Source organism: Epinephelus fuscoguttatus, linkage group LG14 (genome assembly GCF_011397635.1).
Source record: "Epinephelus fuscoguttatus linkage group LG14, E.fuscoguttatus.final_Chr_v1".
Classification (NCBI taxonomy): domain Eukaryota; kingdom Metazoa; phylum Chordata; class Actinopteri; order Perciformes; family Serranidae; genus Epinephelus; species Epinephelus fuscoguttatus.
The window spans coordinates 20,733,309-20,753,697 of record NC_064765.1 but is presented as its reverse complement, the minus strand read 5'-3'; the positions used below and the strand labels follow the sequence as shown (position 1 = coordinate 20,753,697).

Here is a 20,389-nt window from a genome sequence, read left to right as displayed (position 1 = left end):
GATAACTTGAGGTGAGAGGTCAAGGAACCCTCATGAGAATGGTCATGCAAGTTTTTCCCTTGCCAAAATTTTGCCAAACTTTAGAGCATTATTTAGCCCCATTGAGGACAACCCAGCATGGCATGGTTGGTACCAACTGATTCCTTAGGTCTTCTCTTTTATGATACCAGTAGCTTTAAAACCCACCACAGCCTCTGACAGACAGCAATGTCAGCCTCTGACACAGGCATCCCAGCAGAGTGGAAGAGGTTAATGCAGTGTTGCAAGCCCTTGTGTGAAACAGGGAGTAAATCTAACTCTGAGGTAGTTCTGCTTTTTCCCCCTCAGCAATTCAGCTCAGACATAGCTGACAACGCCTCCACTGTGTGTCTGGCACACCTGTTCACCTACCAGGATTTCGCCGAGGGCACACTGGGGCTGGCCTATGTGGCCCCGTCCAAACCTCAGGCCCTGGGCGGCCTCTGCCCAAGACGTAAGGACACATCACTTATACGTCTTTTCCACCAGATTAGCTTTTGTCCTTGAACCAGTTTCATGCAGGTTTCTTTGACCATGGCGCTATCTAGCAAACCAGCCCGCATTTCCGCCAGTTTTAGTGGAATGATAGTAATCAAGGTTGTGTCATCAACAGAGGCTGTTGCACAATGTACAACAGAAGTAATCAGTAGCAGCATGATAGCAGATTGCATTGCTTTTCTGCAAGCGTTCTGTTATTACAGATGGTTTTATCCAAAAATGCATGAACCCACTGATGATGAGTAGAAGACGCATTGGACTACTGTGTGCATGCAGCCTGTAGAATATGACATGCTCACTTCTATTGTCATGATTCACACTTCAGGACAAGAAAACGTGGTATTTTTTGGTTTCACCTGGCCCCTAACTTTTCCTATTCTAAACCAGTTTGTTTTTGATGGAAATGCTGGAAGATAAGCTGCTGTGTGTTGGTTTAAATGGGGTAATTGTGGCAAAATGGCTTTGTTTTTACAAGCTAAGCATGAAATGATATTCATCATGCAACACCTGCATTACTAATATGTGGTTATTGCAAATCATGATTTAAAGACTATCTGTGTTGCAGCATGAATGAAAACCCGCCACAGTCATGTCAAGTGAAAGTAGTGTGTAAAGCTGCTAATAGATCTGTTCACTAGTAGATAGACTCCAAGTGGCTGAATCCTTGCCAGGGAAATGCCAAAAATGACATGCAGTTTTGGAAGAACTGGATAGTGGGCTTTTGTAAAGCAAAACAGTTTCTGACATCTTGCTTTGGTTTTGTCCTTTTACAGCATACTACCCATCTCACTCTGCAAAGAAGCCCAGTTACCTCAACACAGGCCTGACAAGCACCAAGAACTATGGCAAAACCATCCTCACAAAGGTCGGTTTAACATCAGTCATTATCTTTGACAAAATTACTAGGTCCAGTGTTAGCCAGGAAGTTATGCAACATGTCATCCTGCCAAGTGTAGGCTGCAAGCAAAGCAGACACACCTTTTTGTGTGGGTGTTATGAGTAATTATGTTAACGCTGTTGCATTTTGACACCTCAGTTATCAGTATGTTGCTTGCTCCTCAGCACAGTTTACAGATAAGTCACAAAACATTAATGTAAGCTGAGAGGAAGTTTTGAAAATTGCATCTGTAGCCTCTATGATGATGTGCTTTTTTTTCAGTAAAATCAGTGTTATGAGTCGGTGACAATCTTAATTGAATCATACAGTAGTAAACTATATATTCATACTGAATAACTCTGGTCCAGTGTGACCTTGCAAAATTGTTCCTCATCATAAATTTCAGAAAGATTAGATGTAGCTCCCTCCATGGAGATCATTTCCAGGAATATTTTTAGCCACAGTCTCTCTTTTAGCCTACCTGTGTCCTTGATTTTTTTTTTTTTTTCCAGTGTGTTTAATTTTTTCTTCCATATTCTGTGTTTTACAATTTAAGTACCTTTTGTCTTCAGAAAGACTGCCTCATCGTGTGGTGGGTGCATAAAATTTCAAACATTTAATAAGAAAATATTTTAAATTTAATAAATATAAATTAATTAAGTGTAATACAACATTGCACTATTTTCTATTAAAAAGTATGTCAATACAGGTATAAAACAAGACATTCCAACAATTTGTAAAATTAAGTGCTTCCATCATAGATTTATATGGCTCTGTTAGAGCAGAGACTTAGCGGTCTCAGAGGAGCTCTCCCACAGGACTGCAGAGTCTCACAGTAACATCCATTGTCAGGATTTGGTTTTTCAGCAACCCAACATCAAAGAATAAAGTAATGTCCCTACAACTTAGTGGGATAGGTAACTGTTTCATGCCTCTGCGCCAGCAACAGCCATGGCAAGAGGCATTATGTTTTAGGTTGTCTGTCCATCCGTAGGTACATCTGTATGTCTGTCTCTCTGTACATCTGTCCGTCGGTTCTCATGATCGCAATATCTCAAGAACATCTTGAGGGAATTTCTTCAAATTTGGCAGAAATGTCCACTTGGCCTTAAAAATGAAATTATTACATAGATTTTGGTGGTCAAAGGTCAAGGTCACTGTGACCTCATCTGTCTTATGTTTATGAACGCAATATTTCAAGAACACCATCAGGGATATTTTTCAAATTTGGCACAAACGTCCACTTGGACTCAAGAATGAACTGATTAGAATTTGGCTGTCAAAAGTCAAGGTCACTGAGACCTTAAAAAACACATTTTTGGCCATATCTCAAGAATCCGTGGAGTGATTATGATGAAAACTCCATACTCCATAATAGGATATAGAGATATAAAGATGAAGTGATGACATTTCATATTTGAAAGGTCAAAGGTCATCTTCGCTGTGATGACATAATGTTCTGCAAAAACAGTTTTCTGACCACTATTTAACGTCATAACTCTGTTGTCTCAGACTCTCAATATCCCATCCATGTCGAGTTTCAGATGCGTCTATTAGGGTGCGGGTTTTGCCTCCCTAAACGTATTACTAAGCGTTACAGATCATCCTTTGTTCCTTCTGCTATTGCTTATCATAGCCAGCAGTGACCACTAATTGTCCATGATTACCCCTGACAGCATGTGATACTGGATTTTGTGTGTTTTGTTGTACTCATGATTACTGTCTTTATCTCAAATTTTCCCTCTTGGACATTAAAGCCTCAACTCAACTCGGCTCGGAGCAGAAAGGGAGATATTTGGTCAGATACTGAATTGGTGACACTAATCTTGCGTGTCTACATCACAATGACAAGTATATCCTCTATCCTTGGCGCTGTGTAACATTTTCCCAGAAGGTAACTGGTGTGTTTGTGTCCCATCAGGAGGCAGATTTGGTGACCACTCACGAGCTTGGCCACAACTTTGGAGCAGAGCACGATCCCGACAACATCCCTTACTGCGCTCCCAGTGACGACCACGGCGGAAAGTTTGTCATGTACCCTATTGCTGTGAGCGGAGACCATGTCAACAACAAGGTACCTTTCCAAATAGTGAACAAGTTAAAACAGTATGTAGACTTCAACATGCAGTTACAGACGCGTTAGTATCAAGTAACTGCTTAAGTATATAACAAACTATGCAGACAGCTATGAGGATACACTGAGTTCGTGCTGCACAGTGTGATGGAAAGTGTGAATTTGAGTTGCTTAATCTACAGAGTGTTGGATAAATGTGAGTCACAGTTGTTCCTGTGAAATATAATGACAGACAGTAAATGTACTGTGCCTCCTCCATCATTGACCTTAACATCTAATATGCATATGACTTCTTTTTTTCTTGCTGAAGTTTAAGGTGAAAAGTGGTGCTGTTTATTTGCTGTGACTTGCTCTGCTCTTGAATTTAGATGCTCTTGAAGATATGTGCCAAGGGTGAAACTAAATCTTGAGTTACATCAGAATGCAATAATAAAAATGCAGACAAAGGCCATGAAACTTTTGCTAAAACGTTTGTCTGGCTGTAAATTCAAACTTAGCTTTGAAGAAACACCATTGTGTCACTGATTTGTTAGACATCTTATCAATGCAACAATTGATTTAAGTCAATAGCATCATGGCAGCCCTTTATCACACCACCTTTCAATGCTGAGCATAAAGTATCCTCTTCTAGTTTATATCTAACCCTTGTCTTCCTCTCCCTCTCTCCTAAAGCGTTTCTCCAACTGCAGCAAGATCTCCGTAGGGAAGACATTGCGTTTTAAAGCTCCTGTGTGCTTCAAGGAGAGGAACAGTAAGGTATGTGGGAACTCCAGAGTGGAAGAGGGGGAGGAGTGCGACCCTGGGCTCCTCCACCTCAACAACGACGACTGCTGCTCAGCCGATTGCAAATTCAAATTTGGTGCACAGTGCAGGTATGAGATACCAAAGATACATATCACACTCATCCACTCAGACATTGGATTAATTGAATGTAATATGTCTAAAAAATCTTTGCTGTTCTAGTTTGAGTCATCCGCATGTCTCTGTTCTCTCCTCAGTGACAGAAACAGCCCTTGCTGTAACGGCTGCATGTTTCAACTTGCAGGAGTAAGGTGCCAGGAACCTATTAATGCGACCTGTAAAGGCATATCCTCCTGCACAGGTGAGCACCTCCTGCTGGTCAAACTTAAGAACTGCACCGATCACTGGAAAGCTGCTTTTTTTTGTACCTTTTTAAATTGATCAACTGATAAAACCTTGAAAAACAAGATCTCTCCAAATTTCCTTCATATGTTAGGCTACAGCAGTCAATGTCCACCACCTGAGAATGCCTCTGACAACACCACCTGTGTTGACAACGGCAAGTGCCGCAATGGAGAGTGCAATCCTTTCTGTGAGGCCATGCAGAACCTTCAGTCCTGTGCCTGCAACGGTAAAGAGAAGTTAATTAACAACATGATCAAGGGCAAACATGATAAAAGCTTTAGGCTTTGGGTTATGAATTTGGGAATAAAGTTTTTTTTAGTTTCTTCCCTGAAAAGTGAAATGGATGTGTGCACTGCCACTGTTAATGGAGGGTATAGTGATTACTTAATCTCGTCTTCTGTTTGCAGAGACGGAGGACTCCTGTAAAGTGTGCTGTAGGGGAAAAGATGGCACCTGCGCTCCCTTTATCCAGGCCAATGGCAGTTTCCTGTTTCTTCGCAAAGGAAAACCCTGCACCGTGGGCTTCTGTGACGAGGGCGTGAGTCATCATATCTTTCATATCTCTTCACTCTACAGACAGGATTAAAGCTGATCTACCATTTTTCCATCATGTTTAGTGTTTTGTTATATTACATAGTGTCTCACAAAATGTTATGAATGTTACAATTATTGTATTGATGTGTGCTTTATTTGGCTGTTTGAAGAGTGTCAACTTTCTCTTGTTAAAATAGGGAAAATGCATGAAGCAGGTACAGGACGTGATCGAGAGGTTGTGGGATTTTATCGACAAGCTGGACATTAACACATTTGGTAAGCTGGTTACAACAAGCCGCTTTGAAATATTGTTTTATGCCTCCGCGCTGGCTGTAGCTGTGGCCGGTGGCGTAATGTTTTTGGGTTGTCTATCCATACATTCCATTCCCGTGAACGCGATGTCTCAAGAATGCCTTGAGGGATTTTTTTTTTTTTCAAATTTGGCACAAGCGTCCACTTTTGGTCAAGGATGAACTAATAAGCATTTGGTGGTCAAAGGTCAAGGTCACTGTGACCTCATCAGTTGCATTCTTTTGAACATGGCATCTCAAGAACGCCTTGAGGGATTTCTTCAAATTTGGCACAAACGTCCATTTGAACTCAATGAACTGATTAGAAATTGGTGGTCAAAGGTCAAGGTTACTGTGACCTCACAAAACATGTTTCTGGCCATAAGCAAAAATTCATACACTAATTATGACAAAATTTCACACAAATGAAATTTTAACAGTATAACATCATGAAGTGATGACATTTCATATCTAAAAGGTCAAAGGTCAGCTTCACTGTGACATCATAATGTTCTCAAACACCTGGCTGTTACTCAATGTCATATCTCAGGAACAGAGGGAAGAACAGTTGGTCTGATACTGAATTGGCGACACTAATCTTGAGTGTCCACCTTGAAACTGCACTGATTGTTTAGGTCTTCTGTGCTGTCCATGTTTTCACAGACATGGATGGAAATCTAAGTGTAACTTGACAGGTTTGTAGAGGCATATAGTCGCAAGGCGTCTAGTTTTCATTAGCTTTTTATTTCGGAAGAAAGTACAATAGTTAGCATTCATCAGTGGGTGAACATTCAAACATAGCAGTACTTTGAGTGATGTATCCCCTATCCATTCCCTCTACCCTCATACTGCCACATAAAAGAAAACAAAACAAGCAAACAGACAGAAAAATATAGTTGAGTATATTTTCCGAAACTACAGTTTATATACCTTAGTATCCCCTTTATCTTTTCAGAAAAAAAAACCTAAAGCTGTGTGAAATTGAACTCTCAAATTGTACTTGGTGTGTTAAAAGTTGTATTCAAGATGATATTATACAGTCAGTGTGTTCTTGGTTACTTTAAATAATACATTTATTATTAATTTACTAAAGTACAACCTACAAGTTTCGTAAACACCTAATGCGGGTATACAATGTATACAGTATACAGTTTACATCAAATTCATGACATCACACTATAAATAATACGATAAAGCACTAATGATACAACAGAGTTTGCATGTTCTCCCTGTGTTAGTGTGGGTTTTCTCCGGGTACTCCAGCTTCCTCCCACAGTCCAAAGACATGCAGGTTAATTGATGACTCTAAATTGTCCCTAGGTGTGTATGTGAGTGTGAATGGTTGTCTGTCTCCATGTGTCAGCCCTGTGATGGTGTGGCGACCTGTCCAGGGTGTACCCTACCCCTCGCTCAATGTCAGCTGTTCCCTAACAGCATAAGCAGTTACGGAAAATGAATGAACTAATGATAAATTGCAGATATACTCTCAGATAAGCACATGTGTCTAAATATGCCTTTAACACTTAGTTTACCAACAATTTACTTTCAGAATAGAAACATATACTTTTTTTTACTTGAGTGCTCACACACTCGTATACATACACACAGGGTGAGAAGCAAAACAACAAATACAAAGCCAAACCTGGAGTTGTAAGTAACAATAATATAAAAAAAAGCACTTAAAGGAAAGGAAAAGAAAAGGGTAACCTAAGCAGACATGATTAATGGAAAGTCAGTCTTTGTTTTGTTGCTGATGACAGTCGTGGTTGCGTCAATTCCTTGTCACTCTCCTGACCTTGCTTCGTCTGTTTTGTCGTCTCCATCCTCAAACGCCACCCCCTCCATCAGGGAAGTTCCTGGCTGATAACATTGTGGGCTCTGTGGTGGTGTTTTCACTCATCTTCTGGATTCCTCTCAGTATCCTGGTTCACTGTGTGGTAAGAATCTGCCGCACATCAATTTGCACTAGTTCCCAGTGTCAACTCTGTGGTTGAAGGTCTTTACTGTAATGACCTTAATTATTTTACTTGGTCAAATCCTGACAGCCCTGTCCTTCTGTGTTTTCTTCTGCAGGACAAACGACTTGACCAGCAGTATGAGGAGAACACAAAGTCCTTCTACTACCCTCCAAGCGTAAGTTTCTCATCTCTCAAATGCCCATGTATGACTCTGTGCACTAGCCTTGCTGCCACACTAACCAAACTAATACAATCCCACGTTGTTGTTTTTTTTAACACTGATATCTTTAATAAGGGAGGTAGAGGGGAGTATGAAGATTGATTGTTCAGGTTGAGGCATTTGCCCTTTATCTGAATATATGTTTGGATCCCCGCATCATCCATGTTAATATAAAACTACAACATGTACATTTAGCAAAAAATAAATTAGATTAAATGACCAACATAAAATGAGAATTCTTGCTTTTTAACACCAAATGTATCCCTGCTCTGCAGTGTTTAAAAAGAGTTTAAAATAAGTAGAAATCAATCTTGAACTGTATAACTGGCTTTTGAGATTATTTTAGGCAAGTAAAATAAAAATAAAAAGTGTTTTTTTTTTGTTTGTTTTTTTTAATCTAAAAGGCCCTGCAAACATATTTTGGTCAATCAACTTTTTCCTCTGAGGTGAGGAGTTGTACATGAACACAACATATGTGCTAAACTTATGACAGCTCTGGAGGAATCTTTGTATTTGTGTCTTGTTCCATTGGTTTGAAGTGCCAGAGCTCCACTGGAAAAATGTACTTTTTACATGTTACTACTCCTGGCTCCCTCATCTCAAAGTCAGCTGTTTTTTTGAATGGGTTTTTAATTAGATGTCAGAAATAAGGTCTGTGGTGAACACAAACTTGAATTCATCAGTAACCACCCCACTTGTGAATTTTGAAGCTTTTATGTGTCTTAAAAAACATGACTGCTAACAAATGGCTAAATTAAACTACAGAGCATCATCACGCCATACACAGCCTTTTTTAAAGCTATTTTTTGGCATTTTTCAGGCGTTATTGACGCTACGTTATTGAGAAACAGAGACAGATATGAAAAGGGAAAGAGAGGGGAGGAGCTGTAGTAAGGACTCAGACATATTAGAATGCACTCTGTGCAGTGAGCTACCAAAGTGCTCCCCACTTTACAGCCTTGTTGTGGTGGTGATATTAAAGTCGTGTGACCATGGTGAGGTTTGCTTATAGCCTAATGTTAGCTTTTTACCTCTAGCGATTGCATTTATGCTTCTAAAATCATAAAAGTGGTGTTTGTGAAGATAATCTTGCTGAATAAAATTTGTAAGTATCATAAACTTCTTTTTTTGCCACAGAGCTTATTTTCTGCAGTAATTCAAAATCCAGCGAGAAAACACCATTGGCTCTTTGTCAAGGGAACCAGAGTGATGCTAACTTTGGGGTTGGTCTATCAAAAAAAGTCATCCCTGGAGCACTGTATTAAAATCTTGTAACAGTTTTGGGGTTGTTTGCTGGTGCCACAGATAATCTGATTAAACCTCATGCACACAGTCCTGATAACGCAGATTAGTTGAGCTTTTAAGTGTTAGACACTTAATAATATATTAAGCCGGGCTCAGACTACAGTTTTAAAATCCTAATCGACTTTGGAATCAGGTCTCATCACGCACATAAGGAGAAACTTCACAGATGTTCTTCTCTCTAATTTCAAACATGCACACACTGTAAGACTTAAAAATTGTAGCAAATACCAGAGGGAGCCTGAATGCACCACCTCATGTGATCTCATAGGGAAGTAAAACAAAATGAGACTGAAGCGGTGCAACAGATTGGTTTGATGTTAAAAACGCGAAAAAAGCAGAAGGATAAACAGGTCTGGATGAGGAAATGGCCACCATGTGTTGATCTGGAGGTGAGATCTGAAATGTCATCTTTAATATTTAGGGTTCCCACACATTTTTATGGACAAATTTTCAAAAAATGTCTGACTTTTCAACGAACAATAATAACGTTTTTTTTTTGTTGTTGTTGTTGTTTTTTTTGCGCTACTTTTCAAACATATGAGACTCCAACTCTATTCAAACATAATTGCAGCTAGCTGGCACACATAAAGGGAGAGACAGAGCGTGAGGAGAAAATGAAGACACGTACACGGTGGTAAACGAAATGTTAACTTGACAGTGACGGAAAATAAATTTGCCTTTATTTTACGATTCGTAGACGATGGTAATGTCTTTACACGCAACAGAATTTCATGCCTTTTCCAAAACGTTCAATGATTTTTTTTCTAATTCCATGATTTTTCCAGGCCTGGAAAATGTTATTGTGAAATTCTATGACTTTTTTCCAGGTTTTCAATGACCATAGGAACACCTGACGTTTGTCACAGGGGAATGTTTACCATTGCTTGGCTACACCGTTGGCAGCTCTGTACTAATGTAACCGTAACAATAATCACTTAGATTTTAAATTCTTAATATCAAACATTTTTTAAATGATCTGTAAGCAGTTCTGGAGATTTAAGAATGATCTGCAAACCTCTCACATTACCAGATAATCTTGGCCAAACATCGGTACCGACTAAGTTTCCAGATCAAATTTATTCTCTGATTTTTAGGAGGGATGATTTGGGAATAATTTTGCCTAAAACTCCTGTAGCCTGAGCCCGGGTTTAGGCTGTGCCTTTCAAAACTGTAACTTTGATTGTGGCTCTTCTTAATTGAGAAAAAGTAAGATTTGTCAGTTATCAGGGGTATAAAGACATGCTGTAGTGCATCACAAGAGCGCAGTACCTTGACATTCAATATGCACTACTACAAAACACTCTTGTACCTCATAAACATTTTTGCAACACAAATTGCTATGGTGACAAATTGGCTCACAGTCTTATAATTAGAGCAGAACACAAATGGATTCAGAATCCGTCAGTAAGGGCCTCACTGTCACTGCCAGGTTCAAGCTCCGAATGACCTGTCCATCACTCTTTGACTTGGCCCTTTCCATTCTCACTGGAACTGCAGCAGATGGTGGAAGTTTGTAGTAGAGCTCCCGCCATAGGTGAGTGCGTGTGCCATGGCTTGGTGTTGCGTCGCCATTGAGTCCATGATGATGCATGGTCAGTGGCCCACGTTTGGGATACTCCTGCAGTCACTTACTCCTTGATGTAATCACTGATCTGGCTGCACATTTCCAGCCCTCAAACTGTGTCTTTCACCTGGAGAGATTAAGTGAGAGACACTCAAACTTAAGCTAATTAATGTGACAGCATAGCTGTAAGTGTGCTCCTCTGCACACAGATCATCCACGCAGAGTCATACCTGATCAGAAATTACCTCAAGAAAGCAAGATTGCATTTTAGGAGTATTCAAACAGAGAGAGGACTGAACAGGTTGCACCTTGTTGTCTTTTGTGAACTCTGATGCGGTGTGTGTCAGCGTTTTAAGTTTGCATCTGCTGCTGTTCAACGCCACATCGAGAAGAGGGTAATGTCCTTCAGGTGGTCATTTGTTATTTCATTTCCCTTTTTTTTGTTTTTCTTTTTGTAATGGCTGTCTGCACTGTGTTTATTAGGATTGATTAGGAACACATGGAGACTGAGGGTACATTCCTCCATGGACCTTTGTCATGGCAGACATTTTGACTTGTAGAAGCAGGACAAGCACAGGAGCAACTAATAACATCAATGATGGCTTAAGCAAAGGAGCCAGGATCCTCATTGTCAGGGAACACGTGCTCCTAAATGGACTGCGGCCATTATTAATATTAGTTACACCTCTGTTTGACAACACAAAATGTCTGCTGTGAGAAATGTTTGTTTTACTCATTCCCACTTTAAAAGGGGGTTTTGGGATGATAATGGGATGGAAATAGCAGATAGCTGTTACTAAATTTCTCTTTAAGTATCTTTCATGGTTTGATTATAACTATTTCATGATGTTAAAGGGATAGTTTGAACTTCAAAAAAATCCAAACTTTCCCTTTAAACTATGAAGATTGGAGCTGAATGGAGTAAAAAGGGAATGGGTTCCACCTCAGTCAGAGACAGTCATCTTCAATGTGCTTTAGTCTCACATGTGTTTTTTTGCTCTTCAGAGTCAAGAAATGCTCAGCAACCTCGAGTCAGCGTCCGTGCGCATCGTCAAGCCTCCTCCGCCTCGCTTCTCCTCCGCCGGCCGGACCGCGCCCTCCTCCCTGCCCCAGCAGCCTCAGCAGCAGAGCCAGGTCGCGGCCTCTCCCGCGGCCAGCACCAGTACCCAGGCCCCCGGCCCGAGCTACGTCCCCACCCCGGACAGCGCAGGGGGGCCGCGGATGGCCACAATCCAGGAGGACACCAGCAGCGACTCTCACCTGGGAGAGGAGGGCCTGTCGGACGATTTCACAACCGCAGGAGCCTCCTCGTCGGCTACGAAATCCTCCTACGAGGATCTGATAGAGCCGAACCTGCAGGCCAGGGACCGGCGGCGCCTCAGGAGGCAGGATCACATTGACACAAAAGAGACAGAGTGCTGAGAGTAAATCACCAACAATACTTTGTGATCAAAAGCACCAACACATTCATGATGCAACCTGATATGCGTTTTAGGGAACATGCCAATACTTGCTGCATCATGAGCATTTCATAGCAACTGTTTAAAGGTAATAGCATACATGTTTAGCAGGTCAGATTTGGTGTCAAACTGAACGAAGGACAACATTTCAGGCAAAACTAGATGTGGATATCATTCAGTCAGCTTCAACATGGATTGAACCACCTCACAGAACAGTCACAAATCCCTGTGACAGTGAAATAGTTACTGAGTGAATTCATGTTTTTGTGTGCCTGCGGTGAAATAATGCTGTGCCTTTTCTCAGTTAGGTTGGGGGTCCTTGGCCAGATGGAGCCTGGGAGATCTGAGTAGGTGGGTGGAAATGAATCTAGCAGCCCCTCCAGGATGTTGCAATTAATGCAAAGTCAGCCGTTACCTTGCAATTTTGTATAATCGCTGTGACTTTTCTGCAAATCTAACCAATCGTTTCCTTTCCTCAATCATATCACTCCCGACTTTAACGTCACAAGACTCACGTCTGTATTTCTGGTTGTGAAGATGCAGACGTGCAAGACAAATGTCTCACAATTACAAACATGTACCAAGTATGAATCACAAATTTAGAACAATGCATTTTTTTCCCTTACTGAAACGAGTTGCCTTCGATTTTTAATGAATTATACAAAAAAAAATTCACAACTATTTTTGCAAGTTTCCGTTCCTCCCACAGTTTTTTATTGCCAAAAAATCACGTGGTAGAAGACCAAGAACACAGTGTGTGGTGCGGTGGTTGTTCTGCATTAAAAAAAACAAACAGCAACAACTTAAAAGCACTGCAACATGCATCGCGATTTTTTTTAGAAAAGCTGCTGCAAAATCAGCCATTTTAGACTGCGACAATCTAAAATAAAAGCTTGCAAAATCCTGAAGGGACTGAACTACCAAACACATCATAGTCTCTTTTTATGCTATTTATTTTAGGGACAAAAAAAGTTAAAAATAATTACATAGATCCTGAGGCTGAATCCAAATTCTGCCAGTGTTTATTGTCAAAAAAATATGAACGATCACTGTGGATTATAACTTAAAATCAGAGGAAACATCCTGGCCTTTCCCCTCCTAAATGCTTATGCACAAAGTACTGTCTCCATAGCAACACAACCTCACCAGTTTGCTCCACACAAGAGGTGAAAGGTGTAACGTAATATTATTGGTGATGTAACTGTGGTTATTTTATCGTACAAAGGAACATTTCAGTGTGATATATTAAGCGGCAAACTTTGACTTTAAGATGTTTTATCCTGAATCTTTGTGTTATAACTGCACTTGAAGTATTTTTCACATCACTGGAGAATTTAAATAAGTTTTAAACATGTTCAAACTGTGCTGTGTCCTCAATGGTTTCTTTTAAAAAGGCTTGTGAAACAATTTGTCCCCTTTTTATTTACAACACATTTTAACACTGTGCGGGGACAACTGGTAGTCTTTTCAGTATTTCACTTATTTGTCCAGCTTATGCACCCCAAGTAAGAAGGTTGTATCATCTGTATGAAACATGGTGCCTTCTGATTCTGTGCCTAACTGTGCAGTAGATGAAAACGAATCTGGACAATCCCGAATTTAATTTTAAAAGAAACTTTCTGAGGTGCTCAAATGTTATTTTTCCCCACTTTGTTGTCTGTCTTTGTGCCAATGTGAGTTATGCATCTCTCTGTTATTTAATGCTGTCTCACCACCGCCTGCTGTGTCGCATATTAAAATATGTATTAACTGTAGGTCAAGGAAAAAACGACTGTGTAGGTAACATTGACTCTACTGGAGTGATGTGAGCTGTTACACAACGAGCAGATGTCCTGTGTCGTTCATATTTTGATGATGTGTATATTCTTAATGTTTCTATGCTTAAGTCCACCATGAGTTGCTTTTTTTATGTTTCTTGCTTGCATTACCACTGCACACATGTCAAAATAAAAATCTTTATTGTGCATTTTGACATTAATACATGGTCTCACATTTAACATACCAGCACAAACAAATCACAGCTGCTTCAGTGTTTCAAAGCAGGAATGCAGTCCCATGTCAGGCTCTCTCGGTTTACCTGGGAAATTTACAACAAGTGCAAAAAATAGCGCTGGTTTTTGATCCAAAGCCAACATCCACTCCTTCACTGGTCAAAGAGGAGGCTGCTCTCTGGGCTCTTGGTATCCACGTCTGCCCAGTGCGGCAGGAGGAAGGGCAGATTGGCCACACGACTTTCCATCAGCCCCCACAGGTGCTGAGCCACAAACTGGTTTCCCTTCTCTGAGAGATGCAGGCCGTCGGACAGATAGACTGAGTAGTCCTGTGGAGCAGAGGACAAAACAGGACAGCTCTCGTTAGATTGATTAATTTAGAGGAAGATAACCGGGTATGCTGAAAAATCTCAATGCTATATCTGGTCACATTACTCGAATAAAGACATTTGTATAATTTAAAACATTTAAAGGGCCAATGTTTAGGATTCAGTGGCATCTAGTGGTGAGGTTGCAAAACTGAAATGTCTCCCGTGTGCCATACGAAGGGTTGCAGCGTTATCTTAACGTATAGTTTGTGGGATTCATGTAAATGTGTACGTGAAGAAGCAACAGTAACAAGTACCCACCTGACCATCTTTTTGCATGAGAGTCCAGAGGTCCAGGACGTCTGCACCACACTGACTGGCAGCCTGGACACACGCCTGGGCATACTGCCCCGCTACAGAGTTGTGGCGATTGAGAGGACATCCTGAAAAAGATGGAGAAGCATTCATGATCTTTGACCTGTGAGATGATACCAGAATAAGAGAGAGGAAAGACTGAATGAGTGTCACCTTTCAGAATGCACTCCTTCTCCCAGGCTGGCTCATAAAGAGGTGGAGGGGTGATGAAGATAACTCTGTCTGCAGACACTCCAGCTGAAGCTAGAAGCCTGCTGATCTCCTTCAGGTTCTCTGAATACTCATGCAGAGGGACGTGTTGCTGAGGGTTTTTATCTTCAAGACGGGAACAGAGAAAAAAGGAATAAATCATACAGAAACATTAGGAAAGGATGTTAAATTTTGAGTGACAATATCTCTGTCATTGTTTTCAGAGAAAGTCGTGTGTGTTAAAAAATGTCAGTATGGTATGTCCAAAACAAAAAAAAAAAAGTCTTAGTATAGTATGTCATAAAAATGTGACAAAAAATGTCATAGTATAGTATGTCATGAAAAATGCAATAAAAAATGCCATAGTATAGTATGGCATAAAAATGTCTGAAAAAATGTCATAGTATAGTATGTCATTAAAATGCAATAGAAAATGTCAACGTAAAGTATGTCATTAAAAATGCAATAAAAATGTCATAGATGTCATAAAAAATGCAATATAAAATGACAAAGTATAGTATGTCTTTTAAAATGCAATAAAAATGCCATAGTATAATATGGCATAAAAATGTCTGAAAAAATGTCATAGCATAGTATGTAATTAAAAATGTCATGATATAGTATGTCATAAAAATGCAATAAAAAATGTCATAGTATGGTATGTCATTAAAATGCAATGAAAAATGACAGTATAGTATGTCAAAAAAAATTGTTAAAAATGCCATAGTATAATATGGCATAAAAATGCACCAAAAATGTCATAGTATAGCATGGCATAAAAAAGTAACAAAAAATATCATGGAATAGTATGTCGAAAAAGTGTCATAAAAAACTTCACAGTATAGTATGTAGAACAAAAGTCATAAAGAACGTTATAATATAGTATGTCAAAAAAAGAAAAAACATCATTGTACAGTATGTCGAAAAAAGTCATAAAAACTGTCATAGTATAGTATGTTGAAAAAAGTCATGAAAAATGTCATAGTATAGTATGTCAAAAAAACAGTCATAGTATAGCATATCGAAAAAAGTCAAAAAACATAGCACACTGTCGAAAAAAAGTCAGAAAAACCTTCATAGTATAGTATGTCAAAAAATGCCACAGTATAGTATGTCAAAAAGTCATAAAAAACATCATAGTACAGTATATCGAAAAAAGTCATAAAAAATGTCATCGTATAGTATGTCGAAAAAAGTCATAAAAAGCGTCATAGTAGTGTGTCCAAAAAAGTCATAAAAAATCATAGTAGTCATAGTATAGTATGTTGAAAAGTATAGTATAGTATGTCGAAAAATGTCACAGTATAGTATATCGAAAAAAGTCAAAAAATGTCATAGTATAGTATGTCGAAAAAGTCAAAAAACGTCATAGTATAGTATGTCAATAAAAGTCATAAAAAACGTCATAGTATAGTATGTCGAAAAAAGTAAAAAAAAATCATCATAGTATAGTATGTTGAAAAAAGTCAAAAAAACGTCATAGTATAGTATGTCGATAAAAGTCATAAAAATCGTCATAGTATAATATGTCGAAAAAAGTCAAAAAACGTCATAGTATAGTATGTCGATAAAAGTCATAAAAATCGTCATAGTATAGTATGTCGATAAAAGTCATAAAGATCGTCATAGTATAGTATGTTGAAAAAAGTCAAAAAATGTCATAGTATAGTATGTCGATAAAAGTCATAAAAATCGTCATAGTATAATATGTCAAAAAAAGTCAAAAAACGTCATAGTATAGTATGTCGATAAAAGTCATAAAGATCGTCATAGTATAGTATGTCGAAAAAAGTCATTAAAAAAATGCCATGATATAGTATGTCGAAAAAAGTAAAAAAAAAACAATCATCGTATAGTATGTCGAAAAAGTCATAAAAAACATCATGGTATAGTATGCTGAAAAAAGTAAAAAAAAATGTCCAAAAAGTCATGAAAAATATCATAGTATAGTATGTCAAAAAAGTCATAAAAAACTTCATAGTATAGTATGTCACAAAAAGTCATAAAAATGTCAAAGTACGTAAAAAAAGTCCAAAAAAGTCATGAAAAAGTCATAGTATAGAATGTCAAAAAAAAGCCATAAAAAACCTCATAGTATAGTATGTTGAAAAAAGTCACAAAAAATATCATAGTATAGTATGTCAAACAGTCATAAAAAACGTAAAAAAAAGTACGTAAAAAAATGTCGAAAAAAGTCATGAAAAACATCATAGTATATTATGTTGAAAAAAGTCACAAAAAAGGTCATAGTATAGTATGTTGAAAAAAGTCATAAAAAACTTCATAGTATAGTATGTCAAAAAAGTCATAAAAACGTCAAAGTACGTAAAAAAAAGTCACAAAAAAGGTCATAGTATAGTATGTTGAAAAAAGTCACAAAAAAGGTCATAGTATGTCAAATAAAGTCATAAAAAACTTCATAGTATAGTATGTTGAAAAAAGTCATAAAAAAACCTCATAGTATAGTATGTTGAAAAAAGTCACAAAAAAGGTCATAGTATATTATGTTGAAAAAAGTCATAAAAAACTTCATAGTATAGTATGTTGAAAAAAGTCATAAAAAACTTCATAGTATAGTATGTCAAAAAAGTCATAAAAATGTCAAAGTACGTAAAAAAAAAGTCATAAAAAACGTCATAGTATACCATGTTGAAAAAAGTCACAAAAAAGGTCATAGTATGTCAAATAAAGTCATAAAAAACTTCATAGTATAGTATATCGAAAAAAGTCATAAAAAACTTCATAGTATATAGTATGTCACAAAAAGTCAAAGTACGTAAAAAAAAGGTAAAAAAAACAAAAACAAAACATCATAGTATAGCATGTCCAAAAGTCATAAAAACCTCATAGTGTAGTATGTTGAAAAAAGTCATAAAAAAACCTCATAGTATAGTATGTTGAAAAAAGTCACAAAAAAGGTCATAGTATATTATGTTGAAAAAAGTCATAAAAAACTTCATAGTATAGTATGTCGAAAAAAGTCATAAAAAACTTCATAGTATGTCGAAAAAAGTCATAAAAAATTTCATAGTATAGTATATCGAAAAAAGTCATAAAAATGTCAAAGTACGTAAAAAAAAGTCATAAAAAACATCATAGTATACCATGTTGAAAAAAGTCACAAAAAAGGTCATAGTATGTCAAATAAAGTCATAAAAAACTTCATAGTATAGTATGTCGAAAAAAGTCATAAAAAATGTCAAAGTACGTAAAAAAAGGTAAAAAAAAAACCAAAACATCATAGTATAGCATGTCCAAAAGTCATAAAAACCTCATAGTGTAGTATGTTGAAAAAAGTCATAAAAAATGTCAAAGTACGTAAAAAAAGGTAAAAAAAAACCCATCATAGTATAGCATGTCCAAAAGTCATAAAAACCTCATAGTGTAGTATGTTGAAAAAAGTCATAAAAAATGTCAAAGTACGTAAAAAAAAGGTAAAAAAACCCCCCAAAACATCATAGTATAGCATGTCCAAAAGTCATAAAAACCTCATAGTGTAGTATGTTGAAAAAAGTCATAAAAAATGTCAAAGTACGTAAAAAAAGGTAAAAAACCCCATCATAGTATAGCATGTCCAAAAGTCATAAAAACCTCATAGTATAGTATGTTGAAAAAAGTCATAAAAAAAACTCATAGTATAGTATGTTGAAAAAAGTCATAAAAAAAACCTCATAGTATAGTATGTTGAAAAAAGTCACAAAAAAGGTCATAGTATATTATGTTGAAAAAAGTCATAAAAAACTTCATAGTATAGTATGTTGAAAAAAGTCATAAAAAACTTCATAGTATGTCGAAAAAAGTCATAAAAACGTCAAAGTACGTCAAAAAAAAGTCATAAAAAAACGTCATAGTATACCATGTTGAAAAAAGTCATAAAAAAGGTCATAGTATGTCAAATAAAGTCATAAAAAACTTCATAGTATAGTATATCGAAAAAAGTCATAAAAAATGTCAAAGTACGTAAAAAAAGTAAAAATAAGGTCATAGTATAGCATGTCCAAAAGTCATAAAAACCTCATAGTATAGTATGTTGAAAAAAGTCATCAAAAAACCTCATAGTATAGTATGTTGAAAAAAGTCACAAAAAATATCATTGTATAGTATGTCAAAAAAAGTCATTAAAAAAAACTTCAAAGTATAGTATGTCAAACAGTCATAAAAAATGTCAAAGTACGTAAAAAAAAGTCAAAAAAAGCCATGAAAAACATCATAGTATATTATATTGAAAAAAGTCACAAAAAAGGTCATAGTATAGTATGTCGAAAAAAGTCATAAAAAACTTCATAGTATGTCGAAAAAAGTCATAAAAACGTCAAAGTACGTCAAAAAAAGTCATAAAAACCTCATAGTATAGTATGTCGAAAAAAGTCATCAAAAAAACATCATAGTATAGTATGTCGAAAAAAGTCATGAAAAATATAGTATATAGTATGTCGAAAAGTCATTAAAAAAAGTCATAGTATTGTATGTCAAAAAAGTCATAAAAAATGTCATAAACAATGTCATGTTATAGAATGTCAAAAATGTGTTAAAAATGTTGTAGTATAATATGTCAAAAAAGGTAATCAAGTATTATTTAAATAAGGTATAGTATAGTATGGTCATAGTTTAGTGTGCCATGAAATAGTGTCATTAAACTCTCACAGTATGACATAAAATGGTATTTTTAAAAAGTTTCACACCATGGTAATTTTCTTAAACTTGGGAGGAAAGCTCCTACTGAGGCACAGAAGACACAACTGTTTATCATACTCCTAATGAGCACACAATTTGTCATGTGCAAAATCTGTCCACATAATCAGAGTGGCAGAGTCTGTGGCAGAACAGTTATCACTACTAAACATCTTAAGTTGTCGGTGCAGGTTGCATCAGTAAAACTGTACCTTCCAGTGCGCAGTCATTGGCTCCAAAGAAGACTGTGACAGCAGCTATGTTGTTGTCTGCTGAGTTTGAGGTGTTGATGAGGCGAGGAAGAACTATCCTAGCCCATCTGGAGTTGTATCCAGACAGCCCTCTGTTTACAACATCACATTTTCTGATGGGAAATATATGTCAGATTCAGATATTAGTCAGTGCTACAAATGTAAGTTATCCCCTCTCTATAAATCACAGATGTAAGGCTATAATGACGTGCATACACAGGATGTACAGAACACTGATTTACTAAAATTGATTGAGAAATTAGATTACAACTTCTGTTAGAATCAAGAACCAATACACAGGAAGTACTTACCTTGCTAGATTGTTGGCAATTTCTGCACCCCAGCCACTGGCTTGAAATGAATACTGAAAGAATCAACAGCACTGTTTCATTAATTCAGAACTTAAGTTAGCAACCTAGCACCTAATGCTAACTGCTGCTGCTCAGTAAGTGAGTTAGCATTAACTGCTAGCTTATATAATACTACAGTTATAAAAATATATTTAACATGAGCTAACCTGTGTAATGGAGTCCCCGAATAAAATCACTTTAGGCCAAATTACTGTTTTGAACTTAGACATAATGAAACTAGCTGCAGAAACTACTGTTCCGGTTAGGGAAGCGGGCCATAGGCGGATGTTGTGACGTTCTTCTGCTTTGT

The 20,389-nt window shown here is 37.3% G+C and overlaps 2 protein-coding genes across 3 annotated transcripts in view; one reads left to right on the top strand and one right to left on the bottom strand.

The window, feature by feature from the left end:
* The window catches only part of adam17a (ADAM metallopeptidase domain 17a), a 24,258-nt gene extending 10,348 nt beyond the window's left edge, over positions 1-13,910 (top strand). The window contains exons 9-20 of one of the 2 annotated variants that reach the window (XM_049595579.1): positions 328-472; positions 1,290-1,381; positions 3,315-3,467; positions 4,140-4,339; positions 4,466-4,569; positions 4,705-4,839; positions 5,021-5,151; positions 5,345-5,423; positions 7,286-7,374; positions 7,511-7,570; positions 10,418-10,454; positions 11,490-13,910. In XM_049595579.1, the coding sequence (XP_049451536.1) occupies positions 328-472; positions 1,290-1,381; positions 3,315-3,467; positions 4,140-4,339; positions 4,466-4,569; positions 4,705-4,839; positions 5,021-5,151; positions 5,345-5,423; positions 7,286-7,374; positions 7,511-7,570; positions 10,418-10,454; positions 11,490-11,884 (1,620 nt within the window). In that variant the 3' untranslated portion in view covers positions 11,885-13,910. The remainder of the gene's footprint in view (positions 1-327; positions 473-1,289; positions 1,382-3,314; positions 3,468-4,139; positions 4,340-4,465; positions 4,570-4,704; positions 4,840-5,020; positions 5,152-5,344; positions 5,424-7,285; positions 7,375-7,510; positions 7,571-10,417; positions 10,455-11,489) is intronic. The other variant, XM_049595578.1, reaches the window with a different exon arrangement.
* On the bottom strand, positions 13,699-20,389 carry iah1 (isoamyl acetate hydrolyzing esterase 1 (putative)). The gene is made up of 6 exons (XM_049595580.1): positions 20,247-20,389; positions 20,041-20,093; positions 19,691-19,842; positions 14,772-14,933; positions 14,565-14,686; positions 13,699-14,264 (listed from the first exon to the last, which is right to left on the bottom strand). Exons 1-6 carry the CDS (start codon positions 20,307-20,309, stop codon positions 14,088-14,090), a joined length of 729 nt encoding a protein of 242 aa, XP_049451537.1. The 5' UTR covers positions 20,310-20,389; the 3' UTR covers positions 13,699-14,087.

Coding starts and splice junctions, on each gene's coding strand:
- iah1 (XM_049595580.1), bottom strand. CDS start 20,309: ATGTCTAAGTTCAAAACAGTAATTTGGCCTAAAGTGATTTTATTCGGG. Junction 20,094..20,246: donor TCGGGGACTCCATTACACAG/GTTAGCTCATGT, acceptor TGATTCTTTCAG/TATTCATTTCAAGCCAGTGG. Junction 14,687..14,771: donor GAAGGAGTGCATTCTGAAAG/GTGACACTCATT, acceptor CATCTTTTTCAG/GATGTCCTCTCAATCGCCAC.